The following is a 21185-nucleotide window of genomic DNA, read 5'->3' on the forward strand; positions in this document are numbered from 1 at the left end:
TTTCCCAGGTGTGGGGACACCCCGGGGAAATGGCTTTTCATGTGGTTGTAGCAAAGCCTTGCCACCCAGCACGTGGAGGAGGCCGGAGAGTCGGGGGGGGTTACGCTGGCAGTGGGGAGGGGGGTCTGGAGGCTGGAGACCCACAGCCAGCCAGTGCCACACCCTGGAAAAGGTCAGGAGACAGGGACCGAGGGATCCAGGTACGGAAGGCTGTGGGACATTGTGTCCCCTTACTGTCCTTCTATTCCCTCTGTGTGGCGCATAGGTTTGGGACCCCTCCCCACACTTACACATGAGGACACTGCCGCCCTTCAAAGTTACGGGATCTGACCAAGTCAGAGGTTCTTTGTCCTGGATCTGGACTGCGATTGGAGCTCAGCTGGTGAAGACATCACTTAGCACCAGGAAGCCCTGGGCTCAGCTCTCTGCAGCAAGCAATAAATTGGACATAGGGCAGGCCTATAGTCTCAGCACAGGGGAGGTGGAGCCGGAGGATCAGCCGTTCAACACCATTCTTAGCTATCTGAGACATTCCCTCAAGTACAAAAGAACCCAAAATTCCCAGGATCAGTTGGTTCACAAAGCAGGAGGGGTTTGGACAGATTATCCCCGCATCCATTACGCTTTGCTAGCGACACAGGTCCAGAGAGGGGACAGGGTGTGCTGAAGTGACAGGATGTTGAGTGGCCATGTAGGAGACCACGGAGGGCTATGGTATGCTACTAATCTTCATGGGCCGTTCCCTTCTGGCACATGGAAAGTTCTTCTACTTAGAACAAAACTTATTGCATTTATTTATTTGTGCGTATGCTTTGCAGGTGTGTGGAGGTCAGAGGACAACTTGTGGGAGTTGGTTCTCGTCTTCTACCCTGTGGGTCTTGGGGATCGAACTCAGGTCATCAAACTTGGCAGCAAGCGCCTTTGCTCACTGAGTCATTTTGCCCATTGCCCACCCCAGTGTTTGTTTGTTTTTGTTTTTTTAAACTTCTAATTCAGGTTCCTCGTGCTTCAGGGAATTCTCTCTTGTCTGGGATTAGCTTTACTAAGTCAGTAAACACTGGTTCCTGGTGCTACGTCTGGGGAGAATGTGGCCTTCTCTAATAGCTGTTCCCTGTCTGCCACTGTGGTGGATACTGAAGCTTGCTTTAACCTGTGAAGTGAGTGCTCTCAGAGTGGATTGTGACTGAGCGGAATGGGGTGCTCCTGCGGACAGGATTGAGGCAGCGGAGGACAAGGAGGGGTGGGGGCATCATTTATTGTCTGTTCCCTTCTGATTGGCATCGATGGGATCCTGTGTGGCTTGCACCTTTCTGTAGCTCTGTCTTTGTCTCCTATGCTGTCCCTCCATGGCCCCAGTTCGTCCACAGAGTCTCTTCTGCCCCCTGCCGCAGGGCCTCTTGCCTGTCCTCCAGTCTGTCTGTACTAGTCAGCTCAACTCCACCTGGTACTTCCTCCTTCTCTGAGCCCCTGATGTAGGCAGAATCATAGTCCCATGACATCCATGTTTTTATCTCAAGATGCAGAGATAAGCCATCTTATAGGGCAACAGGTACTTGGCTGGATTCCATGAAGGTAAAGGCTTGAAGACTTTCCTGGACTGTAAGGTGGGTACGGAGGGGCGATGAGAAAATCAGAGAGATGTAGGGAACAGGCTAGAGAACTGTGGGGACATCAGAGAAGCTGGCCCATCAGCACTGGATGGCAAGATGGATAAAGACCAGGAGCCAGGGACGTGGGTACCAGGGGCCAGTAGCAGACCAGGACCCAGTGATGATGGCTCCAGGGCATCAGAGTGCAGCTCTGCCCTGCCCTGATTCTCACTTGGGATTCCAGAGGTCGCACGGCAAGGATTTCCCTGGGTCCTGGCTCCCCTGCAGACACCAGGGCCTCAGCAGTGGTGTCCCTTGTGTTCTGGCCTTTTCCCCAGAGGACATTTGTTGCAGAGGGACAAGAGCTTTCTTTACTTTGACTGGAGTTTCCCAGACAGAGACAGATGGAAAAACTATAAACCTGGCCCTGGTACAGCAATGTTTTTCTTGTTTTCTTGAAATCCAGGTATCCGGGGTGCCCCTCCGTTCCATCCCCTTAGCTGAGGCAAGTCCCAGTTACACTCCCGAAGCTCAGCGCATGCCCACCAGATGGGCTGAGCGAGTGCATGGACGCTCTGGTGACCAACCTAGTTCCAGTGACTGCTCTGACTTCCAGACCACTGTCCGGATAAAGTGAGTTGGAAGCAAGTAGCCCAGCGCTGGAGAGACTGAGGCAGGAGGATTGTTGCAAGTTTGAGGCCAACCTAGTCTACAAGATAAATTCTAGACCAGTCAGAGCTACATAGAAAGACCCTGTATCAGAAAACAAAGAAAAACCACCCCTCCCCCAGTGCCAGGAGCGGTTCTGAGCTCTCTCTAATGCTCCATTAACACAGTGATGTCATTAACCCATTTTCTAGAGGACAAAACCAAGGCCTAGGAGGTGACTTAGAATGCTGGAGCCAGGCAATGCCAAGTGCTCGGAGGAGCAGGGTGTCCAGTTCTGCCTCCCTCCTCACCCTCTTCTCAAGGCAGATCTTTGTCTATTAGCCCAGGGTGTCTCCATTTTCTCACTGCCAAACTCCTACTCATACACCGAAGCCCCATCTCCCCTGGCTCGCTGTCCTGATGTACTGTAAGTACTGTAAGGACTTTCTGGTGGCCCTTTTCTTCCCAGGACTGTGACGTCCTGAGGACAGATGTGGGTCACGTCCAGCTCTCTGGACAAGGAACAGAGGGTCCCTGGAGTTGCGCAGGACGGGTAAATGAGTGAAGTCCGCCTTTCCCACTCTGGGCCTTGGTTTTAGAGTCCAGAGTCCACAAGAGGGGGAAAGAGAACCCTTCATTCTCTCTTCTCTAAAACAAAACACATATTTTTCTGGTCATGAAAATAATACCTATTCATTAAGGGAAAATTGGAAAATAATAGAATTATGAAGAAGAAAATTAAAACCACCCCTAGCCTGCCACCCAGAACCGTTGCTGGCGTCTGCCCGTTGGTCACTACTCTTCCTCCTATGCAGCCTTCCTTCCCTCCCCTTCTTTGCATCTTCGTAGAATGCTGAGAACACACAGCACACGCTGTTGAAACAACCCGACATGTTGTGGGTGTCCCTGGTGTCACTGAGTCTCCACCATGACGGCAACAACCGGAAACTGCTGAGCTGGGGACCCCAGGCAGGATCACCATCACGTTCCCTCAGGCCAACAGCCCAGCTGCCTAGGGTGTCATTGCGCGGGACACCCCTTCGATGGAGCCTGTCACATCCCTGACCCCACCGCCCTTAGGACAAATTTTGGGGCAGGGGTGGCTGAGCCAGGGATGAATACCCTGTACACTAACTCTCCAGCTGTTTCTCCAGCATCCCCTGCCAGAACCTCAAAGTCCCCACCAGGCAGAAAGCTCTGGGCACAGTCCCTTCTCTTCCCAAGGAAAGCCTTCCACACCCAAGGCCTCCAGCTTCCAGCCAAGGGTAAGAACACCCATTATCTGGAGCTCCATCCAAGCCATGCCCAGAGCCTGTCATGGGTCTCTGGGTTGCTTGACTCTGAGTGGACTGTCATAGGTCACCTCAGTTCTTAGGGTGCTGTGGCCTCAGGCTGTCCACACCTCAGACTTTTAATGACCCGCAAGCTGGTCAGGCAGCAGATCCTGGAGCTCTGTATTCTTGGAGGTGAGTGTGTTGTCTACTGCCCTACTGAAGAGACGACAGACAGAAGGACCGAGAAAGCCTGTGGCTGAGCCTCACCCACAGTGAATTAGCTGATTCTCCACTCCAGGCTGCCTGTGCTGCCACAGGGAGCTGAGGGACTCAGGCCTTGTGGTCTGTGGTCACAGTTCTATCCTTGCAAGGTGAAACTTTGGCCTAACAACGAGGTAGCCAGATCCTGCCCGGAATCCCCTTCTCGTGTGCCCTGAGAGGTTCTTCCACCACCCTGTCTCCATTGCAGAGCAGCTGCTAACACGGAGACCTTTCAAGGGGCCACCTTCCTAGAGTTGGCTTGCCTGCACCAGGCCTCATTCCTGCTGTGCTAAAAGGGCCCAACACCCCCAGATGGAGCGCTCACCAAGTCTGCTGATAGATGGGTTCTTTTTTAGGCTGCCTCACAGGAAGAAGGGGCCAGAAATGAGCTCTGGGGTTGCCCAGGGCCCTGGGGACTCTTCCTATTTGCATGTCTTTCCCCACCACCCTGACAGCCCTGTGGATTCACCATCCTGAGAGGCTTCCCAGCTCTGGCACAGGGGACCATGGCAATGGGAAGGTCCCTGACGGCCCCCTGTGTGAGGGCTGAAGAGCTCAAAGCCCAGAAGGGTGTCACCAGCTTCCTTGTAGCCTCCTTGCCTGTCAGAGTGGCCCCCGACAGTCACATCAGTGCTTAGACGAACCAGGGCCTCCAAGAGTGTAAGATATTTCCTGGTGAGAAAAGCAGGTTCAGAGCTGCCCTGCCCCCCACAGCGACTGTGGAACTTCCAGGTGGGGGTGCACCTGACTGCTGAGGCAGATGGCCCAAAGCCCAAGGCCCAGGGCTCAGCACGTAGGGCATGAGGAAGCTATGGGGTCCAGTTTGACAGTTGTGTTTGTCTAGTACAAAGGAGGGCACAGGTGGGAGAGTTTGGGGAGGGCCACTTCCACACAGGAGAGGGGCACACCTTGGGGGCTGTATGGAGGATGGGAATGGCTGGCTGTCAGGGTCTGGGGCAGCTGGAGCAGGGGGATGCCTGCTGGGGGAATTGCCTTGTGTGCCCTCTTTTATTTATTGTCTCTTTAAACAATGGGGCTAATACGGAGCGTTAATCAAGCAGCCATCCTACCCACCCTGGGACTCAAATCGCAAGAGTATGGTGAGAAACTGGGAAAAACAGAGAAAAATGAGCAAAAAATGTCAAAGCTGGAGATCTTGTCATTGTGAGTGTGTGTGCGATGGGGGCAGGGTAGCGGGCGTTCCAGGGACAGTGTGTGTGTGTGTATGTATATGTGTGGTGTGTGCGTGTGTGTGGTGGGGGCAGGGTAGGAGGGCGATCCAGGGACAAGGCTATTCTCAACAATGGCATCACTAGTTACCAGGCTCTGGGTCCTTTGCGGGTCCCCAAAGGCACTCAGGCTTCTTGATACTGACAACCTGGGGGTGGTCGCTGTCTTCCCTGGTGCAGGGATCAAAACCGAGTCAAAGAAGCTTGGGTGCCACCCTCTGGGTGGAGGTGGCAGAACTGAGATGGAATCTGGAAACTGGGCTTGGTGACCTTGAAGAGATTCCACCTGAGGTCGGAAGGTAGACCCTAGCTGGGTCACTGGCAGAACTGCTCATGGGCCCCACCCTTGTGGTGTGTACCAGGAACAAGACACTCAGGTCCAGGCCATGAAACCCCAGATGCCACAACCAGGCCCCAACCATGATCTTAACTGTGTTCCATGCCCAGGGGCCGCTGTCCTCAGCCCTAGCTCTGGTCGCTGACTGAGCCGCAGTCCCAATACTCTTGTTCATCAGGGTCTCTTAGAAGCATCTCTAAATCAAGAGCAGAAGGCTTTACCACCAGCCCACTGTCCACACAGGCAGGGCAGGAAGGATGTGGCACCTCCTGCCACCCCAGGTCTGCTACTCTAGGCCAAGTCTCTGGGGCTCTGGGTGGCTTTGGGCCTGGCCAGTCTGGGAAGGCTATGGGGGCCACACTCAGAGCTGGGGATGTCTATGACTGGTCTGTATGGTCGGCTCAGGGTACCGACCATGGGCTCCCAAGTTCCCATATCTGCACACTCTGCTCTTTTTCCTGCTCGGACCCCAGGCAGGGGCGTGGTGTGGACCTGGGGTTGAACTGAGGTCTGAAGGATTCTACAGGCCCTTCAGCTCTGGCTGAGTCCCCTCTCAGTTTCTCACTTCTGCCCTTGTGAAGATGATGGCCGAGTACCTTCTAAGGGTCCACTGTCAGCTTCCACCGCCTCATCCTCTGGACCCCCAGACCCATTCCTCTGGTGACAAAACTGAACCAGTGTCGTTACTAAGGATCTCTGCAGGAAAGCACAGAGTCCATTCTGTCTCCTACCCTACATCCCACCTCCTTTCTAGAGCTGTTTGGGATCACATGACCTGGGCTCATGGATGCGTGATGGGAGGCAGTGGAGTCATAGAGCAGTCCTCGATGTAGGGAAACCCAGACTTCTGGGTAGCCGCCCTGTTGCAGGGAGGTGTGCCTGCTCCCATGCAGGCTGCCTTGGTTAGAACTCAGACGGGGTGATCTCAGGCATGTGGATCGACCTCTTTGGGCCATAGCACTTTCATTTATTAAATGGGTTCCATACTAGCATCTATAGGCTCGCAGAGCAAAGGCGTGGAAACACCCAGTGCGTGAATCCTGTGACTATTTAAAAGGCGAGCCGTTGTCATTCATGTTTTCTAGAGAGTCAGTTTATGGCTGGCAGGAATGGAGGTGCTCTAAAGAAACACCTGTGCCTCTTTCAGAAACTATGATTTCCAAGGAACTGGAATGTCCCCAGGAGTCTCGGGCTGAGAGGAGTAAAAGGCCGAAGCCCTGTGCCAGAGAGCAGAGGTTCCACATCAGTCAGATTTCCAATGTCAAGATCTCCTTGTGAGAGAGACTGGAAGCCAGACCTTGACGGGTGGGTGTTGGGTGGGACCCAGACACAGACCATGATGGGCGGGATCCAGACTATGATGGATGGGACCCAGACCATAATGGGCAGACCCGATGGGCAGGACCCAGACCGTGATGGGCGGGTGATAGGTGGGACCCAGACCGTGATGATGGGCAGGCGATGGGCAGGACCCAGACCGTGATGGATGGGACCAAGACCGTGATAATGGGCAGGCGATGGGCAGGACAGACACTTGACCAGGACTGCTGAGCCGTTCGCCTCTTGTTCTCTATTTAAACCTAAACCATGTCAGGACCTGAAGATGGACTTTTGGGACCACCCACCCCCATTTTACCCTTCTCTTTAATGGGCCAAGCCTGGCTTGTTAGAGCTTCCAGGGCCCAGGCTTTGACCCTAACAACTCCAGGACCACAGCGTGGATTTCTGAATCTTTGTGCTTTCTTCTCTAACGTGCTCCTGTAAGGTCTCCTTACAGTTATATCGCTCCCTGGCCTGGTGGTGCTGGTGGCAGGTGGAGACATGGCATGCTTTCCCTGCCACAGCCTATCCCGAGGTGGGCTCGGGTTAGCCTTCTAAAGGCCGTGTTCCCCAGCAAAGGCCCTCAAAGCCTGCAGCACAACCTCGTGTGATATCCCCAGCTTCTGACCTTGCGCCCTCTGTTGCTCTGTATGTCACCTGATACCTCTGCTGAGCACACACAGGGACACCCCACCTTTTCCTGGTCTCTAGGAAACAGGAGAGGAGTTAGCACTTAGAGCCACAGCAGCTTGTGGTGAGGGAAGAGTGGTCTCCACTCACACACATCATCCAGAGTCCTCCCATCCCTCCTTCACTGTCTGACTCAGCCCTGCATTAGCCAGCGCCCCACCCCCGTGAGGCATTACTGAGCATCTTAGGTGTTTTTCCTTCCTGCAATGTCCGATGTATTAAAAACAGGGTCATCAGGAGTCCTCTTCCAAACTGTAACCGCGCCATGCCTGAGACCTCCCGTGGTCTGAGAGAGAATGCAGGAAACAGCTGGGCATGCTTTTAGAAGAATAATTAAAATTAATAGGAGCCTAGAGAGATGGCTCAGTGGTTAAAAGCACTTGCAGCTCTTCCAGAGAACCCAAACTCTGTTCCCAGCCCTATACCAGACACCTCAGAGCTGCCTGTACCCAGCTCCAGGGATCTGACCTCTGGTCTCTAAGAGCACCTGCAATCGTGGGTACACACTTTCACACACAGACTCAGTCACACACCTGTGCACACACTCAGACTCACATACCCACACACAATTAAAATAAGTGATAAACGTAAATCTTTACAATGAGGTTAATAATCTGGCCTTGTGGCCCAGGCATCCCAGTTACTCGGCAGGGCGGGGAAAAAAAAAATCACAAATTCAAAGGACAGCCTGGGCTATACATACAGACTGACTTCACAAGGCCAGCCTGGGCAACTTAATAAGACTCTGTTTCAAAATGAAAGAGTAAAAATGGGGCCGAGGCTGTGGCTCTGTGGTAGCACGCCAGCCCAGCACGTCTGAGGCACTGGGTTCAATCCTCAGCCCTGCATCAACAAACGAATAAATTAAAGACCAAACATCCAGTGTCTCCATTGTACGAGGCTCTCTACTGAGCATTCAGTGTTTGCATGCGACAGTGGTCACTGGGTGGAATGCCTGGACACAGAACACTTTCTCCATCATGACAAGTCCCTTGAGACAGGATTCTCCTCATAGTGTAGGCCGGCTGAGTGCTGATAATTGTCCTGAGGTTCTGGGATACTTTCTGTGTGGCCTCACACAGGACAGGAAACCACACCACGGAGCGTTATAGAAGGAAATACACCGAATAATGGTGGTTTTGTCTAGGGGTGGGGGCCTCCAGCCTGCTTTTAAATTCCGTGGATTCTGAAAGTGTTTTGTAACCTATGGGGTTGGGGGTCAGCTGGATATTTCCAGGGTGCTTTCACTGACTCTGAAATCTTCAGGGCTTATTCTCACCACAGCTTCATTCTTGTGTGTGTGTGTGTGTGTGTGTGTGTGTGTGTGTGTGTTGGGGGCACGTTTATGTGTATAAGCTCATGTGTGCATGTATGTGGAAGCCAAATGTCAACACTGTGTTTTCAATTACCGTCCACCTTAGTTTCTCCCATCTAAGTACTAACCAGGCCTGACCTTGCTTAACTTCTGGGATCAGATAAGATGGGGGGAGTCCAGGGTGGTGTGGGGCAGTAAACCACCTTAGTTTCTGAGACAGGGTCTCCCAGTGAATCGGGAGCTGTCAGTTGGATTAGACTGTCCCAGGAGTTCCCATGTCTCTTCCTCCCCATTGCTAGACTTCCAGGTGTGCACTGCCATACCCAGCTTTTCTGTGAGGCCTGGGAATCCAGACTTAGGTTCTCATGCTTGCGCAACAGGCGTTTTACCAACCACTTGTGCTCCCAGCCCCATTTATTCTTCTTGGGTGGGGGACAGCAGGGGCTGTGCGGCCGGATGACTGGCAGCAGCAGGGAAGGGAAAGTAGCCAGGTTTGTTTTCAGGCCCATGGTTCTTTGAAAAGAAGGGCTCGGGCCCTGGCTTTATGCTCTGATGGTGTCTGTTCTGAAACTTTGTTGTTTGCTTTTTATTTAAAATTCATTTTAGAAGGATGTGTGTATGCGTGTGTGTGTGTGTGCGCGCGCGTGTGTGTGTCACAGTATGTATTATGTGTGCGTGTGTATGTTTGTCACAGAGTGTGTATGTAAGTCACATTGTGTGCATGTCACCGTGTGTGTGTCACCATGTGTGTGTAGAGTGTGTAGGGTGTTGGTCTTCAGCCGCTTAGTTTGAGACATGGTCCTTGTTCTGCTGTGCAGACCAGGCTAGGTAGCTGTGCGCCCTACTTTCCTCTTCTCTCCACCTCCTCTTGTGCTGTAGAGGCTCTGGTCTTACAGCTGTGTACAAGTGTGCCTGGCTTTGTGGATTCTGGGGATCCGAACTCAGATCCTCATGTGAGCTTCTGTAGCAGGGACTCTGTTACTGGGCTCTCTCCCTATCCCTATCCCAAAAAACATACAACTTTGAACATATGTCCTGCAGCCCTGCACCCTGAAAATACCACTACCTGCCCAGGTCCCTGGGATGTTCCTGGGATAGGTCTTTGCCCTTGTCTTGAACAGAACAGACTCGGGCAGCCCTGGCAGGCACAGTCTTTGTGTCAGAGAAGCAGTGCGCCCTGGTTGGTTATATGTTTGTGTGTCTAGAGAGGGACAAAAATAGGGCTGCGAGTGGCTCGGGAGGCCTGTGGTCTCGCCACACTCATGCACACATGCACATACGCTCGTGCATCCGCGCTGGCCTATTTCACAGAGCTGCCTGTGTGTCACGGGATGTGGGGCAGCCATCTCTGCCCAGCCTGCGCTCAGCCTGGACTCTACCTACCTAGAAGTCATGCCCAACTCTCATGTCTGGCTGTCTCTTTCCACGATCCCCTCTTGTGTCCCCTCCACAGGACACACAAGCCCCCATCTCTAGGAATTCCTCTGCATGATCCTTTTCATTCGGCCAACTCCACGTGAGCCACCAGTGTTTTCTAGCCCTCAGAGCTGCCTATGGTGATTCCAGTTCAGACTCCACCTTCCTCAGAAACATTCGGGAATTCTTGGAACAGGGCTGGGGACATTCAGGGAGAATTCTGAGGAGGTGGTGCATTTGAGCCTAAAGGAAGAGGAGACACGCTACAGATTGGAGGTGACTCTGATAGCTCACAACCGTGGCATTCACTAGGCACAGACCTTTTGCTGGGCCTCAGTTTGTCAACTGTAAAATGGCGACAGTCGCAACAATGCTGCCCACTGCATGGATTATCGTGGAGAATAAGTGGGAGTGAGACCCGATGGTGATAGAACCTTCGCAGTGCCTGGCGCATGACAAGCTGACAACAGAGGCCACACCTGTCTCCTTCACCCTTTCCTTTAGACTCCCTGAGTCTGGGTGTGTTTTCACTTCTGCAGAGGAACTCATGATGCCCCCTCCACGGCAGTGTGGATTCAGTGTGCTCATAAACATCTATAGAGGCCCCGGGAGGCGGATTCAGGGATGTAGGTGGGCTAAATGGGGCTATAGCAGCTCTCAGGGCCCCAGAACTCCTTAGCTGCCTCCATTCTGGGCCTCACTTCTCCCATCTATAAACTGGGTACATGTGCATGTGGAGGGGCGGATACCAGGTCCAGGAGGGCAAGCACAGTCACCTGCTGGCTTCACTCTTGCATGCTTGCATGCAGTAGGTTAGTGGTTCTCAACCTGGGGGTCACGGCCTCTATAGGGGTCGTATGTCAGATATCCTGTGTATCTGATATTTATGTTATGATTCGTAATGGTAGCAAAACTAGTTATGAAGTAGCAATGAATAATTCTATGGTTGGGGTCACCACAATGTGAGGAGCTGTATTACAGGGTCGCAGCACTGGGAAGCTTGAGAACTGCTGCGGTAGGTGTTCAATTAATGTGCACCAGAGGGGTCAGTAGTACCCACAGTAGAGGAGAGAGATGCTGGGAAACCGGGCTGCCTCTCCCAGGGAGCTACAGGACCCATGCCTCAGATGCAAGCAGGGCCTCAGGGGCAAGCAGGGCCTCAGACGCAAGCAGGGCCTCAGACACAAGCAGGGCCTCAGATGCAAGCAGGGCCTCAGGGGCAAGCAGGGCCTCAGATGCAAGCAGGGCCTCAGATGCAAGCAGGGCCTCAGAGGCAAGCAGGGCCTCAGACACAAGCAGGGCCTGAGGGTCTTCTGTATACAAAGCTTCACCTAAAACCAAGGGAGACCCTGTCTCTGCTACCCAACAGACCAGAGCCGAGGTGGTAAAGACAGACGTGGAGAAGCACAGAGGGTGGGTGTCCTTCAACTCCTGCTCCCGAGAGGAAGGGCAAAACCCTTCTTCTGCTTTCTTTCTTTAAAAAGACAAAACAGTTTTTTTTTTCTTCCTATATCTATAAGTACCCCAGGCTCCATGTTGAGAGGCCTAAAAAGTGCAACCGCTAAGAGAATTTCCCATAAAGCCTCTGAGCCCCTCTGGCTCCACTCACTTCCAGTGGCCTGAGCTACAGTCATATTTTATTCCATTTATTCTTTGCCTGAAGGTGTCCTCATTTGGCTTCTTGTAGAGAACCCGGCCGGGGGTAATCAGGGTTTGCCCAAGGACCCTATGAACCCACCTGAAACTCTATCCCACCTGCCCAGGGCCTGCACCTCTTGCTCAGACAACCAGGATCTGAGGCACTGGTAGCAACTCAGCAGGTCCCGAGGCCTCAGGGCTGGGTGGGCAAGGCCAGCACCTGAGGGAGCCCTGGAAAAGGTCCTCAGAAGGGCAGTTTTGGGGCAGCTACCTGCACACCCTCCTCCCTTTGTGATGTGGGTTTGGGGCAAATGCGTGACACTAAGGATACGCTTCTCTCCTCTGACCCTCTCTTTACCTCCTTCCTCCCCTTCAGGGTCTCCAAGGGCCCCCAACACCTGCTGACCCTGTTACTAGCCACTCCCCCTTCTCAACAGAAGCGAAGGGGCCAGATGACCCACAGATGTGCAGTTGGGAGACAAGAAGGAGCCCACTTACAGTCCCACGGTGGTGGCACCCAGGTAGGGGTCAAGATTCCCATGGACTCTCTGATTTTCCACTGGAAGGTGTCTGGGTGGGTGGGGCTGACAATGACAATCTCAAAAATCGTAACTTATACGAATCTACCCTCTCCGCCCACACATAAGTCTGAGCCTTGTGCCAAAAATGCCTTTCCCAGACTTAAAAGAAAACCCCAAAGAGGAACCTAAACCTCTGAGCTGCCAGCGCCCATAGGCTGGGAGAGCTTTGGCTTGGCGTTCAGAGAAAAACCAGCCAGCCTAGGGGAAGTGAGGGGGGCACGGAAACCTGCACATAACAGCAGAGCCATTCACCCCCCATCCATAACCACCCATCAGGGTTTCTACCCCCCCCACACTTTGTAGCAAGGGACACTGAACATCACTAGGGAGCCCACTACTTGGATCTCTCTTTGAATGCTTCAAGAGTGAGGGGTGCCAACAGCAGGCACCCCAATTCCTGGGAAAAGAGACTCTTGAGAAGGGGTGGCCTTGAAGCAGGGTCTTGAGGAGAGGCAGGGCTCCTACTTTTTCTATCAGCCCAGAGTCACGGTTTTTTTCCTTTTCTATTTACTGGAAGAGGAAGAATATCTATTCATAATTCTTTCTGACGTTGACAGAGGGCTTGATTGTGTCAGGCCCTGTATTGCTCTCATTCTATCCCTCGGCCATCCAAACAGCCGGCAGTGGAAACTGTTAATGTCTCCCATTTTACAGAGGGGAGAATAAGCCCAGAGAGGCTAGCTACTTCTCCCCAGGATGCACAGCAGAGAAGTGGTAGGGCCTGGCTATAGCTTGGGTATAAATGGCTGAACTTTGTGCTGTGTTCCTTTCCCTAGGGCTCCATGTGCAAAGGCTCTCCTAGTCTTCCTGAGCATCCGGCATAGTTCTCTCTGCACTGGGAAAGAGGGAGCCACATCCTGGTGCCTGTGAGCAAGCTGGAGGCTTCCAGACAGGAAGCCAACCTGTGTGGCAAACACTGCTAGCCTGTGTGTTTCCTCTTTGGAATTCCTCTTGTTAGCCTCCCCACACACACCGTGTATTATATTTTTATTGAGACAGAATCTTAGGTATCCCAGGCTGACTTTGAAACAATGCGGAAAGAGGAAGAATGACTTTGACATCCCATTACCCTCCAGTGTCTCACGCTCCGGCCTCCATCTCCCTACCGCTAAGAATCACAGGTACACTCCACTTTCTGCTGTGCTGAGATCAGACCCAAGCCCTCATTAACACAAAGCACTCTTCCAATCAAGCCACATCCCGAGTCCCAGCCCCATTTACACAACTGTGGTTCAAAGGCGCCAACAGATGAACATGCCCGAGTACCAGCTGCTACATACCTCACATGGCGCCTGAGCCCTGACTAAGAACAGGGTGGGCAGTGACTCCCTGACTGTTGAGAAAGTCAAACTGTTTCCCCTGGAACTGAATCGGAGGGGCAGTCTCTTCTTGCCTACTCTACCTTTCTCTGGAACAACTTGTTGTTGATGTTCCAGGTCCTCGACCTGACTTCTGCTGGTGAGACCAAGTCAGTTCTGCCCTCAACTCCTCCCTCCTCTAAGAGGAGTACCCAGGACCCCTCTCCATCCAGAGCTGTTGTTTCAAGGTCTGCGATGGGGCCCAAATACAGCATCCAGGCACTGAAGCCCTTCCTTCTCCTTTTTCCCCTTTTTTCCTCCCTTCCTTCTCTGGAAATGACTTAGGAAGTCCTGAAGCTGCTCTGGGAACTGATGCTCAGAGCTCAAAGTTCCCGGTCGGCTGTAGATGGTCTTGGAGCGACTCCTGGCTATCTGGGTGATGGAGATGAAGGCTGGGCAGGGCATGTAGCTCAATGGTAACACACTGCCTAGAATGCCGAGGGCTCTGGGCTTGATCCCCTATAACACACACACACACACACACACACACACGGTTTGACTCACCAACCCATGGTAGCTACAGGTCTGTAGATGATACAAAACCAGACACATAGGTCAATCAGTTAGAAGATTGGAGCATATGTAATCCACACAGCTAAGGCCACCTGATTTTTGACGAAGATGACAAAAATGTACATTGTGATAAAGACAGCATCTTCAACAAACAGGAAGGCTGGGTACCCATAGGATGAAGGACAAAGAAAGATGCTTTCCTCCCACCCTTCAGGAAGAGAACTCCAGATGGATCAAAGGGTTTTTTTAAGGAGTTATTTACTTTTATATTATGTGTGTGTGTTTGTCTGCATGTATGTAGGTGTACCACAGGCATGCAGTGCCCTGGAATTGGAGTTTTAGATGATTCTGAGCCACCATGTGAGTGATGGGAATTGAACCTGTGTCAGAAACTGCTTGGCCTGATAGGTTAGAACAGAGGTGGGTGGAGTAAAAAGAACAGAATGCTGGGAAGAAGAAGAAGAAGAAGAAGAAGAAGAAGAAGAAGAAGGGAAGTGAGCTCAGACGCCATGCCTCCCCTCTCCAGGGCAGATGTGATGAAGCAAGCCGCCAGGTCAGACATGCTGAATCTTTCCCCGTAAGACTGGTGCTACACAGATTACTAAATATGGGTTAATGCAAGATATGAGAATTAGCCATTAAGAGGCTAGAACTAATGGGCCAAGCAGTGTTTAAAAGAATACGGTTTCCATGTGATTATTTTGTGGCATAAGCTAGCCAGGCAGCTGGGAGCTGGGTGGCAGGAACACAGCCCTCAGCTCCTTCACGTTGGGCGCCAGGTCTCATTATAGATGACTGTGAGCCACCATGTGGTTGCTGGGAATTGAACTCAGGACCTCTGGAACAGCAGTCAGTGCTGTTAACCTCTGAGCCATCTCTCCAGCTTTGGGTCAAAGACCTTAATGTCAGGCCTGAGGCTCATTCAGGAAGTTCAGGCCTACAATCGACAAACAGGACCTCATGGAATTAGATCAGTCGGAGCAACCGCTTACAGAGTGGTAGAAATCCCTTGCTTGCTATGTACCTGACAGACTAGTGTCTGGAATACACAAAGAACTTGGAAAAAAAAAGCCCAACAGCGAGAACTCAAACAACCCAATCAATAAACAGACTAGAGATGAGCAGACAGTTCTCCAAGGATGAAATACAAATGGAAAATAGACCATTGAAAAACCAGCTTTCCCAGCACTGGGGGTCCCTCTCATCCCAGTCAGATTGGCAGTCACCAAGAAAACAAGAGCAGACGCTGGCGAGGCAGTAGCGGCCCTGCTGCACTGCTGGTGGGGGTGGGAGCTGATCCTGCCACAGTGGAAGTCAGCTAGAGCTTTCTCAAGAAACTAGAAATGGCTGGGCGTGGTGGTTGGCACCTTCACTCCGAGGACTTGGGAGGCAGAGGCCAACCGATATCTTCAATTCGAGGCCAGCCCTGTCTTACATAATGAATTCCAGGTCAGCCATGGCTGCACAAATAGACCCTTGTCTCAAACAACAAACAAACAAACAACCATAAAGGTAGAATTTCCACATAGCCCAGTTATATTACTCCTGGCAGTCACTCAAAGGGCTCCCAGCTCAATAATAGTGGACTTTGTAAGGAGGGTGTATGTGTGTGGTGTGTCTGTGTGTGGTGGATCTTCTATCTGTCTGTCTGTCTGTCTATCTGTCTGCCTATCTATCTATTTATCTATCTATGGTGGAACCTTTTTCATTCATAAATAACAAAGGCATATCACATCAGGAAAATAGAGCAGCCATGGGCAATCACATTGAACACATTAAGCCAGCTTCAAACGGCGCATTTCCCCTTGTTTGCGGGCCCTAGATTTCTATAGGCACCTAAAATCATGTATGCATATGCGACAAGATAGTAGAGATGAAACTGCCAAGGGGATAGAGAGGACTAAATGGAGGGGGAGGGACTAGCAAAGGGGTAGGGGGACGAGAGGAAAGCGCTCCCATATAATATGTTCGTTCATCAACTTAATTAATTTAAGAAACTTCTAAATTTTTTAAAAGTTAAAAGAGAGAGCCGGCACATGGCGGGTCCCTGGGAGATGGGATTAAGACAGTGCTTTGGATGCTGTACTGAGCCCCAAGTTCAGAGCTGTCTCCCCACCTCTCACCAGCCCAGGTCTGCCAGACCCTGGACTTTCTTTTCCGTCATGGCTTTCTTCTTCTCTCACAGAGTCTTCTGGAAGGTCATGTTTTCAGGCCCCTCCCCTTCAAGTAACCAAGCAAGCCTCAGCTTTGATGTGGCCACCTTAAGGCACCGCCATCAATGGACCCACTATCTGACCTGCAGGGCCACCAGGGGACGCCGGTTGGCTGTAGTGGGTGCGGATGAGGCCTGGACACACATTACCACTGTGTGGGGCTGGCTCACACCCACCCAGACCCTGTGGGCAGTGGGGGGCTCCTAGGAACTCCTTTCCAGCCTGGGGGTTGAGACAGGAGAGATGGTGTTTGCAGGGTGGCCTCAGCAGCCACCATCAAAGAGGCCTGGTAGACGAGGCGCCATAATGGGTGGGGAAAGACAGACGGTCACTCATCTCCCGCCAGGTCACTCATCTTCCGCCAGGGTCAGTGGAGGAGGAGGCTATGGGTCATATACTAAGGGTGATCAACCACCAGGGTGGCCTGTGACTGGGGTAGGGAGGGTTAGCCACATCCTGAAGCTTAGGAAAGGACACAGACGTCTCTCCTGCCTCCTCCCTATCCAGTGACATCTGAGTCAGGTGATTTAGGCTAGACATACCCAGAGCCATGTTGTCAGTCCCCAGCCATCAACAGGTACACCCTTGCCTGAGAGCCCAGTTCCCTTTTCTCCCAGAAGTCTAGAGGGTAGAATCTGTACTGCCCGCTGCCCCCAGCCTCCGCTAAGAGAACAGAAGTCAAACCTATGTAGAGGGTCCTGTGTGTATGGCCATCCCAGGATCACACAGGGCATCTTCCTGCCATCCTTGCCCTTGGGATCTTAAGGTATCCGGATCTTATCCTGTTTTCTGTCCCTTTGCCACCTCCTTACCCTGTAAGACTTGGTCCTGTCAACTCCTACAGTCCCCGACTTAACCACACACCACACCCCTGCCTCTCTTACCCTACCAGCATATATCCCCAGGATAGAGACCCTCACCCCACTCTCTTGATCCAGCTCCTGTCAGGAGGCCATCCTTGATGAGGGTAGAGCAGTTGCTCTGAGTTGGGCCCTCTGTTTATCTGATTTTGTCTACAGCCCCAGAAGGTTGGAGCTGCTACCATCTCCTGCAGATGTGGAAGCTGAGCACACAGGGGTGAAGAGACCTGCCTGCTGGGCACACAGAGGTGAAGAGACAGACCTGCCTGCGTAAGCTAGGACAGACAGCACTCAGGCACAAATTAGCGTCCACCTCCAGAGTCCGAGCCTGGTGAGCTTTTGTGGAATGGCTGAATTAGCAAGTTAAAGCTATCTCTGTACAGGGTACCCCTAAATCTGCATGCAGGTAATATAACCCACTTCCTCAGGTGCCCCCTCTCAAAAGACCTCTCCTGCTCTGTGTCTTTGGGAGTGGTATTCTGCCGGTGAAGGAACAATGTTGGGTGCTTCAGGGAGTGAGGGACCTGCTGGTGGGAGGTGCCTCGGTGCCAAGAAGGGCCTCAGGTAGACTTGGAGTGATGTTGGCCAGCCCCCAACAGACCTAAGATGCCCTTTTGGTTCCTCCATCCTCTCCTTGATCTTTGCTGCTGGGCAGGGTCTTTCTCTGCCCCATTTCCTTCTGGGAAAAGCTAGGGATATCCCAGGTCCAGTGAAGGACCAGGTTCAAGGGCAGGACTGAGAAAGCATGAAGGGCAGGCTGGGCAGCTTCTGGAAGGTTCTACTCAAGCCCTGACTAAAGAAGCCCAATCGTCTGTCCCCTGTTGCTTCCAGAGGCCCCAGATGTGTGTTGAGGACTCATGCCCAGAGGCAAGGCTCGGAAACAGGCCAGTGAAAACATAGACAAAGCTATTCTCTTCTGGTCTATGGGGACTCCGAGTCGGCAGAGTTTCACGACAATACAGAGGACCCACCCTGGGCTGGGGCAGGGATAGGCAGGGGTTGGAGACAGCCTGAGGAGCATAGAGTCTAACTTACACATCCCCCTTTACCAATAGCACTCAGAGATGTCAAGCAGCTTGCATGCAGTCACACAGTACATGGACATCGGAGGCCGGCACTGCCCAAGTTGGCTTGCATGGATTTCCAAACCCAGACTCGACACACACTGATTCCACAGTCTGAGTCGGGAATCTGGAACATGGCATTTTCAAGCTCTCTAGGAGAGTGACGGAGGGTCTTGCTGAGGCAGTGAGGAGGGTTAGCATTTGGGGAAGGCAGGGGAAGCGGATGGATGCTGTCAGAGAACAAAGACAGGGGCTCCCTTCTGTGAAACCCCCACAGGTGGATTCTGAGGGTCACAGTGTGAGAACACAATGGTACTAGGGTTCTTGACCTCAGCAGAAATCCAGGGGCTCCATGAACCACACTGGAAATAGTGAGTTTTCCCTCCATTAGCAAAATTTAGCATCTTTTTCCACCATGATGGTGTCACCAACGGAAACCACAGATTGTTTTCGATCTCAAGAAGGTTATAGCAGATGACCCTTTCCTATCTGCCATCAGCCCTCGTCACCCCAGAGTGACACTGGCTTCTGAATCCACGGGGAGGGCCACTGTCATTCAAGTATCTCCAGAGGCCCGAGGTCACAGTCTACAAACGGGCCTTTATATATTGGAAACTGTTTCCCTCACTCCGGAGCCCTCCAAAAATCCTTTTGATTTTGTTTTATGTCTTTAATAGTGGGACTTGAGAAGTCACGGGCTTTCTGAGGTCTAGGATGGTGTTTGAATGCGAGGGGACCCTGAGACTGGAGCTGTGGGGGCTCTGAATTAGGGAGCTGAGCCCAGGGAGCAGGTTTAAAGGAGATGAGACAAGGGCAGGATACCTTCTTGGGGTCTCCAGGCTGCCTGGTGACTCTGACACCTTCCACCCTACTGACCAGGGACCAGTCACTCAGCTCGGTTACCTCTTTCCTTTCTCCCTGTGTGTTAGGCCAGAGCTGCTGCAATCCCTTCCCTGTCCCCTTGCCTCCAACTGCCACATCCAGGTCTTTGTGTCAGGAGTCCACCTAAGGCAACCGACGCTAGCTCTGTCTTCTTTGTCTTAAGCTCAACTTCTCCATCTTGCTCAGGGAGGTAGAAATACAGACTGCAAAGACCCAGCAACTTGTTTTTATAAATTCGTATTTTCTTGCCCAGGAACTGCCTTTAATTAACACTGGAGATTACAATGGGCGCATAGTACAACAATGGTGGCCGCAAGGGACAGGACCTGGGGCGACCATTTTACCAGTCACGGCCAGGTTTGGAGGGAGTGTCCCTTCTCCAGTGACTCAATCACCATCCGAGCACACAACCTTCCTCGGCCTCCCCAGGTCACCAGGAAAGGCAAAATCTTATCACACAGGTGTCCAGGCCCTCTAGAGCCGAATGCTGGGCACTGGCTGTGGTCACACATAGCCGGAGCCGGGCAGGCAGACCTCTGTGTCTCATTTGGTCACCTTGACTCAAAAAAGGCAGTGTCCTTCAACCCTAGAATTCTAGAACATTCTGCCCCCTTTTCTGAAGAGAAGCTAGTTCTCGAAGCAGCCCAGAATTATTGCCTCACGCACAGCTCAGATGACAGAACGCCACAGTTAGAGAGAAGGAACACCATCGGGAGCGGAGAGGTTAAGTGACCCATATCAGGTCACTCATGGAGGTTGGCACAGCCTGGGGCTGAAGTCTGGGGACCGCAGTCTCCTGATCTCAGGTGCTACAGCCCCATGGGCTCCCGCAAAGGAGCAGGAAAGTGGTCCAAGTATGCAAAGTCGGGGTACCTCAAAGGCCAGAAGCAGAGCATGTCTTCCTGGGGTTCAGCCTAAGTCAGAGGCTCTCCATCAGCTATCCTGGCCCCTATCCTTGCTGAGGGACACACCCCAGAACTCTGTGTCCTTCCGGACCATGAATAGAGACAGAAGCCACCCCTGAAACGCCTTCTTATACGACCAAGCCTTTAAGCCTTCCGGGGACAGGGTCTCCCATATTATCCACCAGTGTTGAACAGATTCTCATAGAGGCCTCCGGCTCCTTTCTCCTCCCTTTGACCCCACTGTTCAGAGTGCGCAGAGAATGCCAAGATGGTCCTCAAGATCTGTGGGTCCAGGTACAGCTCTGGCCCTGCTTTGCCTCCATGGCCCTCCTGGACACACCTGACCTCAATCCATCCGAGCCCTGGTCTGGGCAGACAGGCCCCAGTGCCCGGTGGGGGAGGCAGAAAGCAGAGGACCATGGTCTTCCCTTGTTCTCTCCATCCCAGGACCCTCTGAGGTTTAGTCTCCGAAGTCTATACTGAGCCATTGCCCCCGTCCCCCGTTACACCCTCCACCAGCAGAGAATCAAAGTCACACAGCAATGCTCATGCCAGGAGACCGCGGAGGCCACCAATCCCTCTCTCCACTTAGTGTCTCAGAGGCGAGCCATTGAGGTGGCTAGAGCGTTGGACTGGGGGGGTCACGGTCGGAGAATGTTACAACTCCCCACCAGGAGAACCAAGTAGAGCCCCATCACTGGTACTCACCTCGTATGAAGGTCGGTGTGTAGTTGGGGAAGGAGTCGAAGATGCTGTTGGAGGCCATACCCCACGCTGACAGAGGCAAGGACTCGGCCTCAGGGGGTTGGGTTCGGACCCACTTGGTTGGCTGCTGTTTTGTTATATTTTTTTTTTCAAGTTGCTTTTGAAAATAAAAGGGGGGAGGTGTTGCCTTTTCGTTGGTTTTTTTGGTTTGGTTTCTTTTTTCTCCCCCTGCTGCTACGAAAAAGAAAAAAGAAAAAAAAAAGAAAGAAAGAAAAAGGAAAGAACGCGAGAGTATCTGTGGGCGAGAGAGAAGAAAATCTCCAAGGAAAGAAAGTTTCGGTTTGTACCCAAGAATTTGGCTTCCCGGTCCCACAGGAATGTCTAGCC

The 21185-nt window shown here is 52.4% G+C and overlaps 1 protein-coding gene across 1 annotated transcript in view; it reads right to left on the minus strand.

Annotated features, from left to right (window-relative positions):
* Positions 1–20859, minus strand: part of Runx3 (RUNX family transcription factor 3) — a 57269-nt gene extending 36410 nt beyond the window's left edge. The window contains exon 1 of the mRNA XM_057784683.1: positions 20802–20859. Coding sequence (XP_057640666.1) covers positions 20802–20859 — 58 coding nt within the window. The remainder of the gene's footprint in view (positions 1–20801) is intronic.
* Between the last annotated feature and the right edge of the window lie 326 nt (positions 20860–21185).

Source organism: Chionomys nivalis, chromosome 11 (assembly GCF_950005125.1).
Source record: "Chionomys nivalis chromosome 11, mChiNiv1.1, whole genome shotgun sequence".
NCBI classification, from domain to species: Eukaryota; Metazoa; Chordata; class Mammalia; order Rodentia; family Cricetidae; genus Chionomys; species Chionomys nivalis.